At 33.2% G+C, this 13,426-nt stretch overlaps 1 protein-coding gene across 3 annotated transcripts in view; it reads right to left on the bottom strand.

Moving 5' to 3' along the window:
* LOC106661798 (tyrosine-protein phosphatase 10D) overlaps positions 1-13,426 on the bottom strand; it is a 45,881-nt gene that overhangs the window by 9,837 nt on the left and 22,618 nt on the right. For all 3 annotated transcript variants that reach the window (XR_001339782.2, XM_014385443.2, XM_014385442.2), the window contains exons 2-19: positions 4,759-5,005; positions 4,572-4,678; positions 4,264-4,432; positions 4,074-4,177; positions 3,901-4,003; positions 3,678-3,846; positions 3,285-3,478; positions 3,023-3,123; positions 2,738-2,906; positions 2,191-2,313; positions 1,979-2,119; positions 1,798-1,903; positions 1,472-1,635; positions 1,262-1,403; positions 1,051-1,199; positions 709-990; positions 553-650; positions 280-474 (exon numbers count right to left, since the gene is read on the bottom strand). Coding sequence is in view for 2 of the 3 variants with exons in the window: in XM_014385443.2 (XP_014240929.1) it covers positions 280-474; positions 553-650; positions 709-990; positions 1,051-1,199; positions 1,262-1,403; positions 1,472-1,635; positions 1,798-1,903; positions 1,979-2,119; positions 2,191-2,313; positions 2,738-2,906; positions 3,023-3,123; positions 3,285-3,478; positions 3,678-3,846; positions 3,901-4,003; positions 4,074-4,177; positions 4,264-4,432; positions 4,572-4,678; positions 4,759-5,005 (2,763 nt within the window). In the remaining variant the exon portion in view is untranslated. The remainder of the gene's footprint in view (positions 1-279; positions 475-552; positions 651-708; positions 991-1,050; positions 1,200-1,261; positions 1,404-1,471; positions 1,636-1,797; positions 1,904-1,978; positions 2,120-2,190; positions 2,314-2,737; positions 2,907-3,022; positions 3,124-3,284; positions 3,479-3,677; positions 3,847-3,900; positions 4,004-4,073; positions 4,178-4,263; positions 4,433-4,571; positions 4,679-4,758; positions 5,006-13,426) is intronic.

Below are 13,426 nucleotides of genomic sequence, written 5' to 3'. Positions count from 1 at the left end.
ACATGGCCCTTTTCCACTGAGCCAACTTATGTAATTAGAACAGTGGTTAGAGAGAAAATTTGTTAAGAGTTGAATATCAAATCAAAGGGTGGCATTTGTGATTAAACTCTAATTATAAATGATTAATTCGAATAATGGCAAATAAAATTCTTGAACTGAATAAATGCTTAAAATGTAAAAACATTACTGTCCAAATTCTGTAATAATATATTATTATTCTATATAATAATATAGAATAATAATAAATTTATTCTATTATAAGATAGATAAATAACACACCAATCCTGGGATGCCTTCATGGGTTGTAAAGACTGCAGAAATTGGCAACGATCGTCGAAGAATTGTCGCTTCCATTCCAGATCTTACGACAACTGTGAAAGTGTAATTTCTGTACGGCTTAAGGTCAGTTACGGTGAACGTTTTTTCTTGGGTCAAATTTTGAATCAGCAACTCTTCTGTGTTCAAGTACTGCACCTAGAAAAATTGTTAATGATTTTTATTTAAGTTCAAGTCACATTAAATTTTCAGATTATGTTAATATATTAAACATACTTCAAATGCATTGTATTCTCCTCTCGGTTTGTCCCAGGTCAGAGTGACCGTAGTCCCAGTGATATTGGTTGCATTTAACTGAGTGATTGGCTCAGGGTCTGTAAAATTGTTAAATAGCAATTATACTTGTCTAAAAATAATAATACAATAACTTACAAAGTCGGTCTTGACGGTGTAACGGTTGACTGAGCACATGGTCAGCAACAGTCCATAAAGTAATGTTATACAATTTCCCAGGAGTGAGAGAAGTAAAAGTGACCTTCCATTCAGTATCATTGGCATCTTTTTCTCTTATCACGGGTGCACCGGATCCCGAAAGAGAGAACCTGTATTTATCAAAATGCGATGAAGACTGTGGGGTTGGTGTATACCTCAATGTAACAGTATCTGTGGCTTGCTGGTTGTTCACAACAAGCACTTCCGAAAGTATCAATGGCACTGCAAACAATTTTTGGTTTTAGAAAAATTATTTTATTACGTGGAGGGATGCAAACTAACTTGTCCTAGCAGTTAATGTGGTGATGTCGCTGTGAAGATTGTACGAAACTGTGTGAATATCAAACTGGTATTTTATACCAGGCATTAAGTCTTCGACAAGTGCACGGACGGTACCACCTTCAGAGCCAAAACCAGTCATATTCCTTGTCCTGCAAATTAAAAAAAAAGTGAAACGGAATTAGGATTGGTACTAAATTTAAAGATGCCTTACTTTGGTTTTGGATCATCATCACTTTCATCCACAGACACCCAATTTATAATGTAGTATTCTATCTTCCCTTCTGGTCTTGGAAATTCAAGGGTAACATTGGTCGAGTCAACAAGTGGAGCAATTGCGGTGACAGGATTTGGTCCTAAATGAGGAAAACATTCAGTCAATGTTGCAGACAATATGTATTTCTTAAAACACTACAATACGTACGGACTGTATGATGTAGCGTTAACGGATTTGCAGATTCAACGCCAAAACTAACAGTATTGACCTGAATAGTATATTTTTCACCAGGAGTCAAATCCGCAACTTCAGCTTCTGTGTGTCTTACAGTCGGTAGTTTAATCCATTTAGAATCATCTTCTGTGCGGTATCTATCAAGTTTGAAATATATTATTTTTTATCTAGATGTCTCAACTAAGTGTACAATGAGTAAACATTATTTTTTAAATAAAGACTAGAATTAGAAAATGTTTAGTTTTCAGCAATTCTTAATAGAAAAAAATTAAAAAATAATTTATACTGATAAAAATTACCTTATCGAGAAATCGGAAAATAGAGAATCTATTGGTTCCATCCAGCGCACTACGACTGAGTTACTAGTGACATTTTCCATTGTAAGGTTTGTTGGAGGTTTTGGAACTTAAAAATAAATAAAATAAAAATATACAATAATTTTCAAATGAAGTTAAATATTAATTAAATTACAATACTTACAAACTGCTTGGAAGTAATCATGAGGCTCACTGTACAAACTGTGACTGATGGCGAATACTTTTATTTCATATCCAGCACCCGGATACAGATTTGTAAGCAACAAATGTGGTTCTGTAGTAAATGAATGCTTGGGTTCGCCATCTAAACAGCCCGAATTAAAAAAATAAATAAAAATATTGTGTCATTTTATTATGCGTGTCTTTCTTTCTTACCCGAATCATTTCTGTGGTAGATAACCTCATATTTCTCTTGCCTAGAGTTGACATCGGACTTCCATGAAATATTAAGACCATATTCGATAGGTCTAAGATCTTCAATAACAGGAGCAGATGGCCCTGAAAAAAAGATTAAAGTTGTTAATCTTGTATTTTTTATGAATCCAATTTTAAGCTTAAACCAGTGACATGATAATGTAATTAAATATGTTTTATGTATATTTGGACTTTTTTCTATGTATTACATTGTTTTAATATTTTATTGAATGTAATCAAACCATAATAACTTATGTACTGTGATTGAAAAAAATTACATTATATTAATTTATTTATTAAANAAATATATATATAATGTAATTTTATTAATGTAATATAATGTAATATATATAGTGCAGTAAATCACAGTTTACATACTTCACAAAAATTCTGATTAGCATAAAAAATTATCTGGTTTATCGCCAGGCCAATTTGTTTATTTTTGAACCATTGATTTTTGAAAAATCTCTTCAATGGGAAAAAATAAAATAACGAATGATGTACATACTTGTTGATTGATATGTGATTTTCTCATGTGATTCTTGCTGGTTGGAAACAGCTTGAACTGCTATTGAATATTTCCGACCAGGAAGAAGGGATTCCAAGATGAGCTGAGTGTTTTCTGTATACATTGTATTTGTATCTCCATTGAGGACGCCCATTTCTGTGTAACTGATCTGAAATTTAATTAAAAATGATCATTTGATCTAATCAATTTTTCCTATTATAAATGGGAAAACACTTTCTGAAACATGCTACCTATACACACTTCCACGACAACAATTTACACTACCTTATACTGATCTTGGGTACTCGAGTTCTGGGGTTTCCAACTTAACACAACTACTCCATTACCACTGTTTTCAGCTTTTAAATCTTCGACAGGCAAAGGTTCTAAAGAAATGCACAACAATAAACAATCACATAAAGCAAAGAAAAAAAAACACTCGCTAACTCTTAAGACTTGATTCTTTAACAAGACAAAACACCCAAAAAATAAAGCTTAAGACAAAGCTCTAATTTCAAAACATGCGCTTATTTTATTAAAATCATACTTAATGTGACGTTAACTGCTACAGGCCACGATGTAACTTTTCCTGATACTGTTTTAACCAAAACATGATACGTTTGTCCTGGTTCCAGGCCCTCTTTAAAAGTCTGGAATGTTGGGTCACTTCTATTTCTTGTAATCGGTGGAACTGATCCTTGACGACGGAGATTAATTGAAATCTGGTACTTGTCAAACTCACTGAAATAAAAATTTTAATTACAACAAATGAACAATAAATAGTACGTACATACAAGACAAAGTATAACACAAATAATCATGAAGCCAATTTCAAATTTTAATAACATAAGAGTAAAAGGCAATGTAAGTCAAGACCTTACTTGCATTATAAATATTATTAACTTTTTGACCAACTAGATGTTTTTATGAGTATGTATACCTTTGACGATTTGGTGAATCCCACAGTACAGTAAAACTATGTGAAGTTACTGTTGATTTGTCAAATCGAACATTAATAGGTCGCAACGGTATAGTTCTGTATTGAGCTACTGTAGGCGTGGAAATCTCATCTTCACTCATAGTTTGAACAGAAATATTATATGCTCGTCCTGTAAAAGATAGTTTTAAAATTTACACTAAAACAGCTCGAATAGAAACATTACCTGGAATAAGGGCTTTGAATGCTGCTTGGGCTGGGCCAGGTGGTTCACCCTCTTTTTCAACGTACAACATACTTTCCGCTGCATCAGGAGGATCAATTCGAACCTAAAAAACATTATTATACGTTTAATTAAAGAACAAAGACAATATTTCTTTCATTTAAGTACAAGCTTACAATATAATGAGTATAAATTGATGCTGGGTACGATGGCTGCCACAAAACTAACAGCGTCGTTTCATTTCTAAACCAGACAATGAACTTCCCTGGCGTATTTGGTTCTGCAAATACAGGACAAAAAATGTCATATTTAAAACTTATTTTACAAGCAATTAATAATATCATCTAAATCATAAGTTAAAATTACTTGTTGTAAAGTTCCTTGATGTGTAAGCAACACTTTCTTTTTGATCAAACACAGTAAAAAGCTGAAGTTGGTAACTTCCACCAGGTGTTAATTCACGGAGTGTGTAAGGTTCAGTTGTGTTGAGCAGAATTGTTCTGGTTGGAACTGTTGGTTCTGCTAAACTAATAACCTACAATAAACAAGAATCATTATACAAAGTTATGGGTGCTTCTTTAATATTAATCATCATCATTAACCATATAGGTAACAATAAGATTGTTTAATTGTCAACAATTATTTAATTATTAATAAAATTGAGTTATAAATACCTTCATTTTAAATGAATGGTAGCTGCCAAGGACTGGAGGGCTGAAATTTACAACTGCAGATCTTCCATTTCTGATGGTAACAGTGAGATTCGAAGGTGGGTCTGGAGCTGTAAGACAAAAATGATCTAAAATTGTCGAACTCAAACTAAATAAATGCTATTTAAAAAATAAAAAACGAGCAACAGACCTGTTGTGATGGACGCTGTCCATGTTAACCAGTCGTGCAGAGTAGTATTCGAGTAGTAAAGCCAAAATTCATACTTGGTGCCTGGAAGGCCTTTTGAGAACTGGATGACGTGACCGATGTCTCTCGACAGGATTGTAGTGTTGGGTGGAGGATGGCCATACTTTGGGACGTAATCCAGACGATAAGTGCTATTATCCTGGCTTAGGTTTTCTGGTATCTGAATTGCTAATTCAGCCCCAAACACAATCTAAAAAGATGAAAAAAAATTTCATCAACCAATATGTCATTCAAAAATGCATAATTTATAAAACTTTTATGTTTGTGCTATCAGAGAATTGATCTTGTGTGTGATACTGAGATTTAATATCCCTGTAATAGTAACTAGTAACTAAATAAATATGTAACCTTTAAATAAAATAGAAAGTTCAGGGTTGATTATATAAAAATGAACAGGTCTAAGGTGGAACATACCTTGTAAATTGGAAAGGATTATGTCAGATAAATATTTTGTCAATATAGGAAAAAAGCTTTCATATACATTTATACGAAATATGTAGATTAAAATTAAAACATGTCTTTGCTTGTTTATTTAAAATATTCTCTTGCAAATGTAATTTTAGACAAACAAGTTGTTTTATAATTATTCTCATAAATTAATATTAATATTTATATATAATTATAATTACTATTATTATATATTAAATTATATGTAAATAATTAATTATTACAGTTTTGTAACTGCACGTTTATTATATAACTAACTCATCAGCCAGGCATTTCCCATACAATTGTCGTTTAAATTTATGCAAATTGATTACTTTAGCAATTGTACTTGTAATAAACAAGTTATTATTGAAGAATATTATCCTAAAGCAAGAATGCAGTCTAAATTGCTTGCAAAAAAGCAGATTTCTTCAAAAGGTAGGTACAATTTGCAAACATCGCCTAATGAACTATTATTTGACTAATTATACCTAGATGTTGATGAATAACGCATAAACCATTATCATCAACCTTGAAGCTGCATATCTTCTGCTTTTGGCTTGAAGTAATTTTCCTTTCATATTTAGCCAAGTTTTTTTAAATTGAGAAGTGAATTATATTTTACGGAATATTACTGTACCGAGTATGAAATTTTATTTAAAATACTAAAGCAGGATTAGTCTAATTTTAAGAATTTAGGCTATCAATTTTTAATTTGATGATAATATTGGGTTGTCCGGAAAATAATGCAGGATTTTAAGTTTTCATTAAAAAAAATCTATATAAAATATTCTGTTTACGTTTACAGGATTACTCATTTGTATGAATGTCAACACTTATTAATCCTCTTCCAAATGATATTGTTTGTTTACCTCTGTAGCATTCCGCTACTTGGAAATAATTCAGTCATCCTTATAATGTCAAAGCGAGAATTTCGTACGATTTTCTTTTACGAGTTTAAACTCGGCCGAAGCGGAGCCCAAACGGCTAGAAACATTAACCAAGTCTGGGGCGAGGGTTGTGTTAATGAGTGCACTGTGCAAAGGTGGTTTAAAAAATTTCGGGAGGGAGATTTCAGCCTTGAAGATGAAGAAGGTCGTGGAAGGCCTTCCTCTCTTAATGATGATGTTCTGCGATCAGTGGTGGGTGCAGAGCAACTCAAAGTCAGTAAAACGACCGTCGCTGACCACCTCAAGGCGATTGGAAAAGTGAAAAAACTCGAAAATTGGGTTCCACACTCATTAAACGATCGCCAAAAAAATCAGCGCTTTGATGTTTGTGCATCACTTCTTTGTCGAAACAAAAATGACCCATTTCTGGCCAGAATTGTTACATGTGACGAAAAGTGGATTCTCTACGATAACACTAGACGTTCTGGACAGTGGCTCGACAAAGGAGAAGCTCCAATACATTTTCCAAAGCCCCCAACTCATCAAAAAAAGGTAATGGTTACGGTATGGTGGGCTTCATTTGGTTTAATACACTACAGCTTCTTAAATCCTGGCGAAACCATCAATGCTGAATCATACTGTAACCAAATTAATACCATGCATCAGAAATTGGCAGTAATGAAGCCCTCTTTGGTCAATCGGAAAGGGCCCATTTTGTTGCATGACAACGCTCGACCACATGTGTCACGTGTAACGTCACAAAAATTATTGGAGCTTGGCTATGAAACTTTGCCTCACCCACCCTACTCTCCGGACCTCTCGCCTACTGACTACCATTTTTTTAGACACCTGGACCACTACTTAGAACACATAATATTCAAAAATCAAACGGAACTGGAAAATGCATTTATTGACTTTATCAATTCTAAAAATTCTGAATTCTACTCAGACGGAATTAATAAGTTACCAACACGTTGGGAGAAATGTATTGAGAGTATGGGAAATTATTTTGATTAAAGAACATTGCTTTAAAGTAACTAGTTTCTTTTTTTTTGTTTAATACCAAAATCCTGCATTATTTTCCGGACAACCCAATACTAGTCTGAAAAAGGATTTTAAATTATACGCGATAGATTTTTTGTGAAATTGGATGATACTCTTTGTTAAGGGAATTTACAGAGCATATTAAATTTCTAAGCTGGAACCATTAATTATAACTGCACATTGTTCTGAATAATTAGTATTCGGACAGCTGATGAAATGTATTTCAAGATAATACTGCTCTGTCAATTTGTTTCAAAAGGGGAAATAATTTATAATGATGTCAAAAACATAGCTAATTTACAAGCGTTTTACTCAATTCAATATCAGCACTGTGATCAAATAAATACATGAGAGTAGTCATTAAATCTTTTGTATTATAGATCAAATCAATGGGAAAATACCAAACAATTGGTTGGATTCCAAGGTTTCCATGGGAATTAAAGGATGGTCAGACATTACAAAAGTTCTATCGACCACTTTTTTTTTTTTTTCTACGAATAATCTGGATTTTGGTATGGTCTCAATAAAAAAGCAAATTCAAATGTTACTGCCAACCTTTCACAACATTCTTAAATAGGGATGGTTAGACATAATGGTGTGACATAATTAAGTTTTTAATATAAGATTTCAAATTTCTTTGAACACCGACTCAGTCCCAACATTGTAACTGTAACAAGTACTTTTATGACAGAGTCGGTGTTCAAAGAAATTTGAAAGTGTCTACTAAAATCTTAATTATGTCATGTCATTATGTCTAACCATCCCTATTTAAGATTATTGAGAAAGCTTGGCAGTAACTGCTGAATTTGCTTTTTCATCAAGACCATACCGTGATCAAGATTACTCGTGAGACACTATAAAAAGAAATATAAAGAAGGGGAAACCCCTCCTCAGACATTCTCTCTTTCTTCCACTGCGACCTAAAAGTGGGACACAAAATCTCTTAAACAAAAATAATGTTTATAAAATTCATAAATCTATAAAGTTGCATGTTGAACCAGCACAGGGCCCTAGGTCTGTCTCCATTCGTGGGGCGGCAGACAGACCCAGTATGTGACCCGGTTCAACACAAGTTCACCAACTCACAGATCAAACCCCATCATAAAGTTTGAAATAATAAAAATATGATTGGCAAAGCTTGTTGATTAAAACGATAAGCATGGGAATTTCTTTGCACATTAACCTCAAATTAAACAATTAAAAAACAGATTCATAACTCCTGCAAACCTGAAGGAGAAATCTCACAATTAAAATTAAGCCTCACATATAATGAATTTTTATGCTGATAAAATCTATAAAAGATAGTTCATTTTTCCTTTTGGGAAAATGTATTATTTTTGTTTTCTGACTAGTGTCAATCAAATGCAGGGATGCGATTTGTCAAGTTTTCCTCTCTATAAGATTTACATTATCTGCATCAAAATAAAATAAAACCTAAACAACGGTACCACATTTATTGACAACATTTATCACATTTAATCAGCATTATGATGAGATCGAAAGCGTTCAACATTTGTTTTATTAAATTTTCCTCACTGCCTGACCACATCAAACTATATGTTATTTATTGAGTCAGCATAGATAAGATATTTCTTTTTACACTTGCACTTCTCAATTATTCTCAAGGTATTTAAAGGCACTGTTTGTCGCATTATTAAAATTACTGCTCTCGAGATTATAAAATCTACTTACTCTTGGCTTTGTCATTGGAATTCATCAGCTTTTAATTCTGGTTGTAATTTTACCTTTTTCCTTTGAGCCCAACATACCACGAAACTTTTGAGTAAGTTAGGTGACAAACATCATGAGAGTTGGGAATATTGTATGCAGTCCTCTTAATAAAGGACCTACACCATTCCAAGGCAATGTTTAACTTAAATGTTCAAGAAACTAGTTCTCTGAAACTCCCTGCTCTACGATGGTTACTTAAACTTAGGTGCGAAGAAGTGTTTTTAAATTCTGCGACATGGAAGGAAGACTAGAAATTGCATGTGTATGCTCTGTAATCTAAAAGTAAAAGGGGATATTTTTAATTTTGTTGCCCAGTGTTCCACATTGTCAGTTTCAAATCCTGTATCTAGGACATAGAGCGCTTTCCAAGTTTCAGCTGCTTGATCTCATAATCATCATAGATGTTGAAAAGTCTATGCCTGCCATGCTTGGCAATAATATAGGTATGAGTTCACTAATATTTTAGTTAATTGCTTTACTTGTATTAAGTGTTTTTATATAATTTAGTGTTCAATTTTTCACATCTGACAGTTAAAAAAGTTACATTCATACCGGCACATGAATAACCATATAAAACTTTAAGTTCAATATGTTGTGTTTCTTTCTTTGTTGTAAAAGTGTGGTATCTATTATGTGTTATATTTATTGAATGATGGTGATTTGATAACATTACAATAATGTATAATTCGAACTGTACAATGTGTATAAAAAAGCCAGAAAATCTAAACTTCAATTTAAAAATAGGGGTAAATATTACACAGAAATTGTTGAAAAAATTGTTTAATCAATACTGGTGAAATAGTAGTTTAAGAAATTTCGTCATACATGTAGTGCGAGTATTTTGGGAAGAGGGAGATTCTTTAAAAAGAAAGGAATTGTGATGTGGAACTGATTGTGTCGTCTACAAATTAACTGGCACTCCTCCTAGCCTTTAAAATGAAAAAGGGCATTGGGGCAAATATTTCTTTTAACGACTTTAATTCATACTAACGTAATTTCTCCTTTTACTCATTTTACATTAGAAGAGATTTTTTGACAAATGGCGTATATTCTATAAGTGAAGTTTGACTGGAAATTTCAAGTCAAATAAGGTCAATTATATGGTTTGAAATTCACCGAAACACGCGAAAATCGTACGCTAAATTGAAATTTAGTGATGGTTACGGCCTAGGCTGTTAATGGCGCGTATACGCATCTTTGGCGCTGGTCCACACGCTCTTATTCATGGAATAGCAAGGTATAATAAATTTATTTTTGTCAAATGCCATCCCATTGTGGAAAGGGACATTTCGTAGCTTTTCTACTACCGTGGAGGCTGCGAACGACGCCTAAAAGCGGTTCAACATGCAGCTGAGGCAAATCAACTTCCATACGACTTACTTTACAATTCTATATACAATTCATGGGAAAACGCGCTAGCTAAAATTTTATTATGAACTGCGGGGTCATAAACCAATTTGTAGATAGTGACCTATCATTGGTCTGTCAATTCTCGCTGATTCTTGTTTGTTCAGACGCGCTTCGCCATTTCGCTATCTTCACGCTGAACTGAATTCAAACACTAAAGATGGCCAAACGCGTCTGAACCTACACAAATCAGGAAGATAGGCAAACCAAGATGATAGGTAACTATCAAAAGTCATAATTCCAATTTCCTTCCAGTATTGCAACATAATCACAAAGTTGCCTTTAATAAATGGAGCAAAAGGATTACAGCAGGTTCAATAAGAATTCAGTGTTCACAATCATCAAGAAATGTTTAGTAATCTGTTGGGTTTGATTGAAGTGAATAGTATACCATACCATATAACTCACTGATTTTTTTAAATGCTGTGAAAAATGCTAGAGTGCTTCTCAAATCTACACCTTGGCTTTGACAAACTTCTCAAAACAATTTATTAAATTTATGAATGGAACATCCTTCAATCCTAAAGAAATGTTGATTTGTAACAAAATTTGCTCGATGGCTTTCGAGGAGTAAAGGACCTGATGACGCCCCACTTACGCAGCCGTCTTCAGACCGTTTTATAAAGCACTCCTGTACATAAAGGACCGTTTACAATTGACAGTAAACCTCGGTTTCCTTAAATTACTGTTCCGCAGTACTATAAGTGTTATGAAACGGTCGCCTCTAAATGTACATCGACTCGACCATTTCCTCATTTTCCACCGAGATTTTCTAAGGTCGCTGAATGTAAGAATGTATATAATGTAAGCGTACGCTATAAAAATCCAAAAAATACAACTATCCGATAGATTCCTTTCATTTTGATCTCGATCTTATCCATTGGAAACAAACAAGACAACTTATTAAAAAAAAAAAAGTAAATAAAAATACGTATGTCCGGGTAGATGTGAAATGAAATCGTGAAACAGTATATTAAACCAACGTTATGCAAATAATAAATATATGCTTGTGGATTTCAGCCAGATCTCACGTCGAAGAGATCCCATATCGTATTTTTGAAGTAGTTTGAAGAACGTTTGACACATTATTATTTTTAATTTTAATAATTGTTAAATTACAATAATTGTTACAAGCGGGGTGCTTTAATTGAAAAAGAACCTCTCAAAGACATCTTCTTCGGAGATGGAGAAAAGATTGTACAACTACCCTTAAAAATTTGAAACTGGTAATCATTCTCTAGAAATAATCTTCCATCAAATATAGATACGTTAAATATAATAAACGTTAGTCTTGCAATATTTCTGTTAAGTAGTTATTGATTTATATCCTCACTGCTCGTCAGTGATTAATTTGTTCTTCTTGTTAAAAAAATTCAACCAAATGTATAAATTTATCAGTACCAACTTGTAACTTAAGTAACCTCTATGTATTTGAGGAAAGCTGTACATTAATAATAAAATGTATGACTTTTTCTAGTTTTTTGTGCAGCAAATGCAATGAATTTTATTTATTATTAATTAATCTTTATGTAAGGTATTGGTTGAAATGAAAAAGTTAGTGTCACGAGCGGGATTCGAACCCACGGCCTTCGGCTAAATACACCGGTGGTCTAACCACTTGAGCTATTGTGACTTCGATCCACTCGGATTACCATCTCAACCTATCTTTCGAACTTTCTCTCCTTTTTGCCATTTTTCAAATTTCGTGTAAATCAGGATTTGATTCTCGGCGACAAATGAAATGACCACGGAGAGCTTTAATGAAGATACACTTCGATCGAAGTCACGATAGCTCAAGTGGTAGAGCAGTGGCGCATTTAGCCGAAGGCCGTGGGTTCGAATCCCGCTCTTGATACTAACTTTTTCATTTCAACCAATACCTTACATAAAGGTTAATTAATTGAAAGAAGTTATTTGGTCAATCGGACCACGAAATATAATGGATTTATTTATTATTACTCATCTTTTCTATAAGAAATTAAAAATAGTTTTTCAAATTAATTGTTTATATTCATAATTTTGATATTATAAGCAAATGCAGTACTAAATATACTTTTACGCAATTTTGATTTGTTAATGATGCCAAGTAACGATTTATCCTCACTTTACTGAGAAGATTCTCTTTATGAAACAATATTTATATAATAAATATAGATTGTTTACAAAATGATATAAAAATAGTACAATCTCGTCTGATTTATCATTTTATTGGTAAACCGTTCCGACATAAACACCAACAGTTCCAGCAAAATCCCGACAAACGCTAGCACACTCACATATTACAATAACAATTATAATAATAAAAAATTAATCTGAATCATCATGTGATTCAGTATTAGATATCACGGGATAAAGGTATCACACGAGAGCACGATGAAGGCCACCCGGGCTGTATTTCATAAATGAATTTAAATAGGAAAAAATCGCCTTTCCATTTTATGCTGAGGACGCGAGAACGGATGTAAATTCAATTCCGGCTAAATATTAATACATTTTCCCACCTACAACTTTTTGAAAGTAGAAAAAACGGGAAGTGGTCTGTACTCGATTGTTTGAAACAAGGAAAAGATAATTGATTTTCACACCTTTATGTTAGTTGTCTTTTAAGGGGAAGTTTAACTTTGCCTTCAAAGGTAAAAACTACAGAATTTCACGTAACATTTACAACTATTGTTACAAAAACGACGGTTCGATGTTTTCTGAAATATGTAAATAATTGTACTTATGTATGCACAAATTCATCTCCACGAGAACGCATTTGCCAGTCAAAACTCTGGTAATAAAAAAGGAGAATATCAACGCGCTTGGAACTGTTTGCGTAAAGGAACAAAAAGTCAATAAAGACGGAAGACATTGCACGCAAGTATTTATTTTGGAAAAAGAGTTCTCTCGATCGTTCCACCCCAATGGGATCCATCATCAGTATATGTCATCGATCATTGCCAAATGGCATCATGGCTTGCAACCAGCCATAACTATTCGGAAATGGTGTAAAATCCGTGAGGTCAATCTTCAAAACCTATTACGGAAAGGGAAAAACAATTAAAAAAAGATTAAAATAGCTGATTTTTATAGTCCAAATAAACAGTCAATAAAATCTGCACCGCGTGTAT

This window comes from Cimex lectularius, unplaced genomic scaffold (assembly GCF_000648675.2).
Source record: "Cimex lectularius strain Harlan isolate CLEC.00 unplaced genomic scaffold, Clec_2.1 scaffold34, whole genome shotgun sequence".
NCBI lineage: Eukaryota > Metazoa > Arthropoda > Insecta > Hemiptera > Cimicidae > Cimex > Cimex lectularius.
The sequence above is the reverse complement of the archived record's forward strand: the minus strand, read 5'-3'. Positions and strand labels throughout refer to the sequence as shown.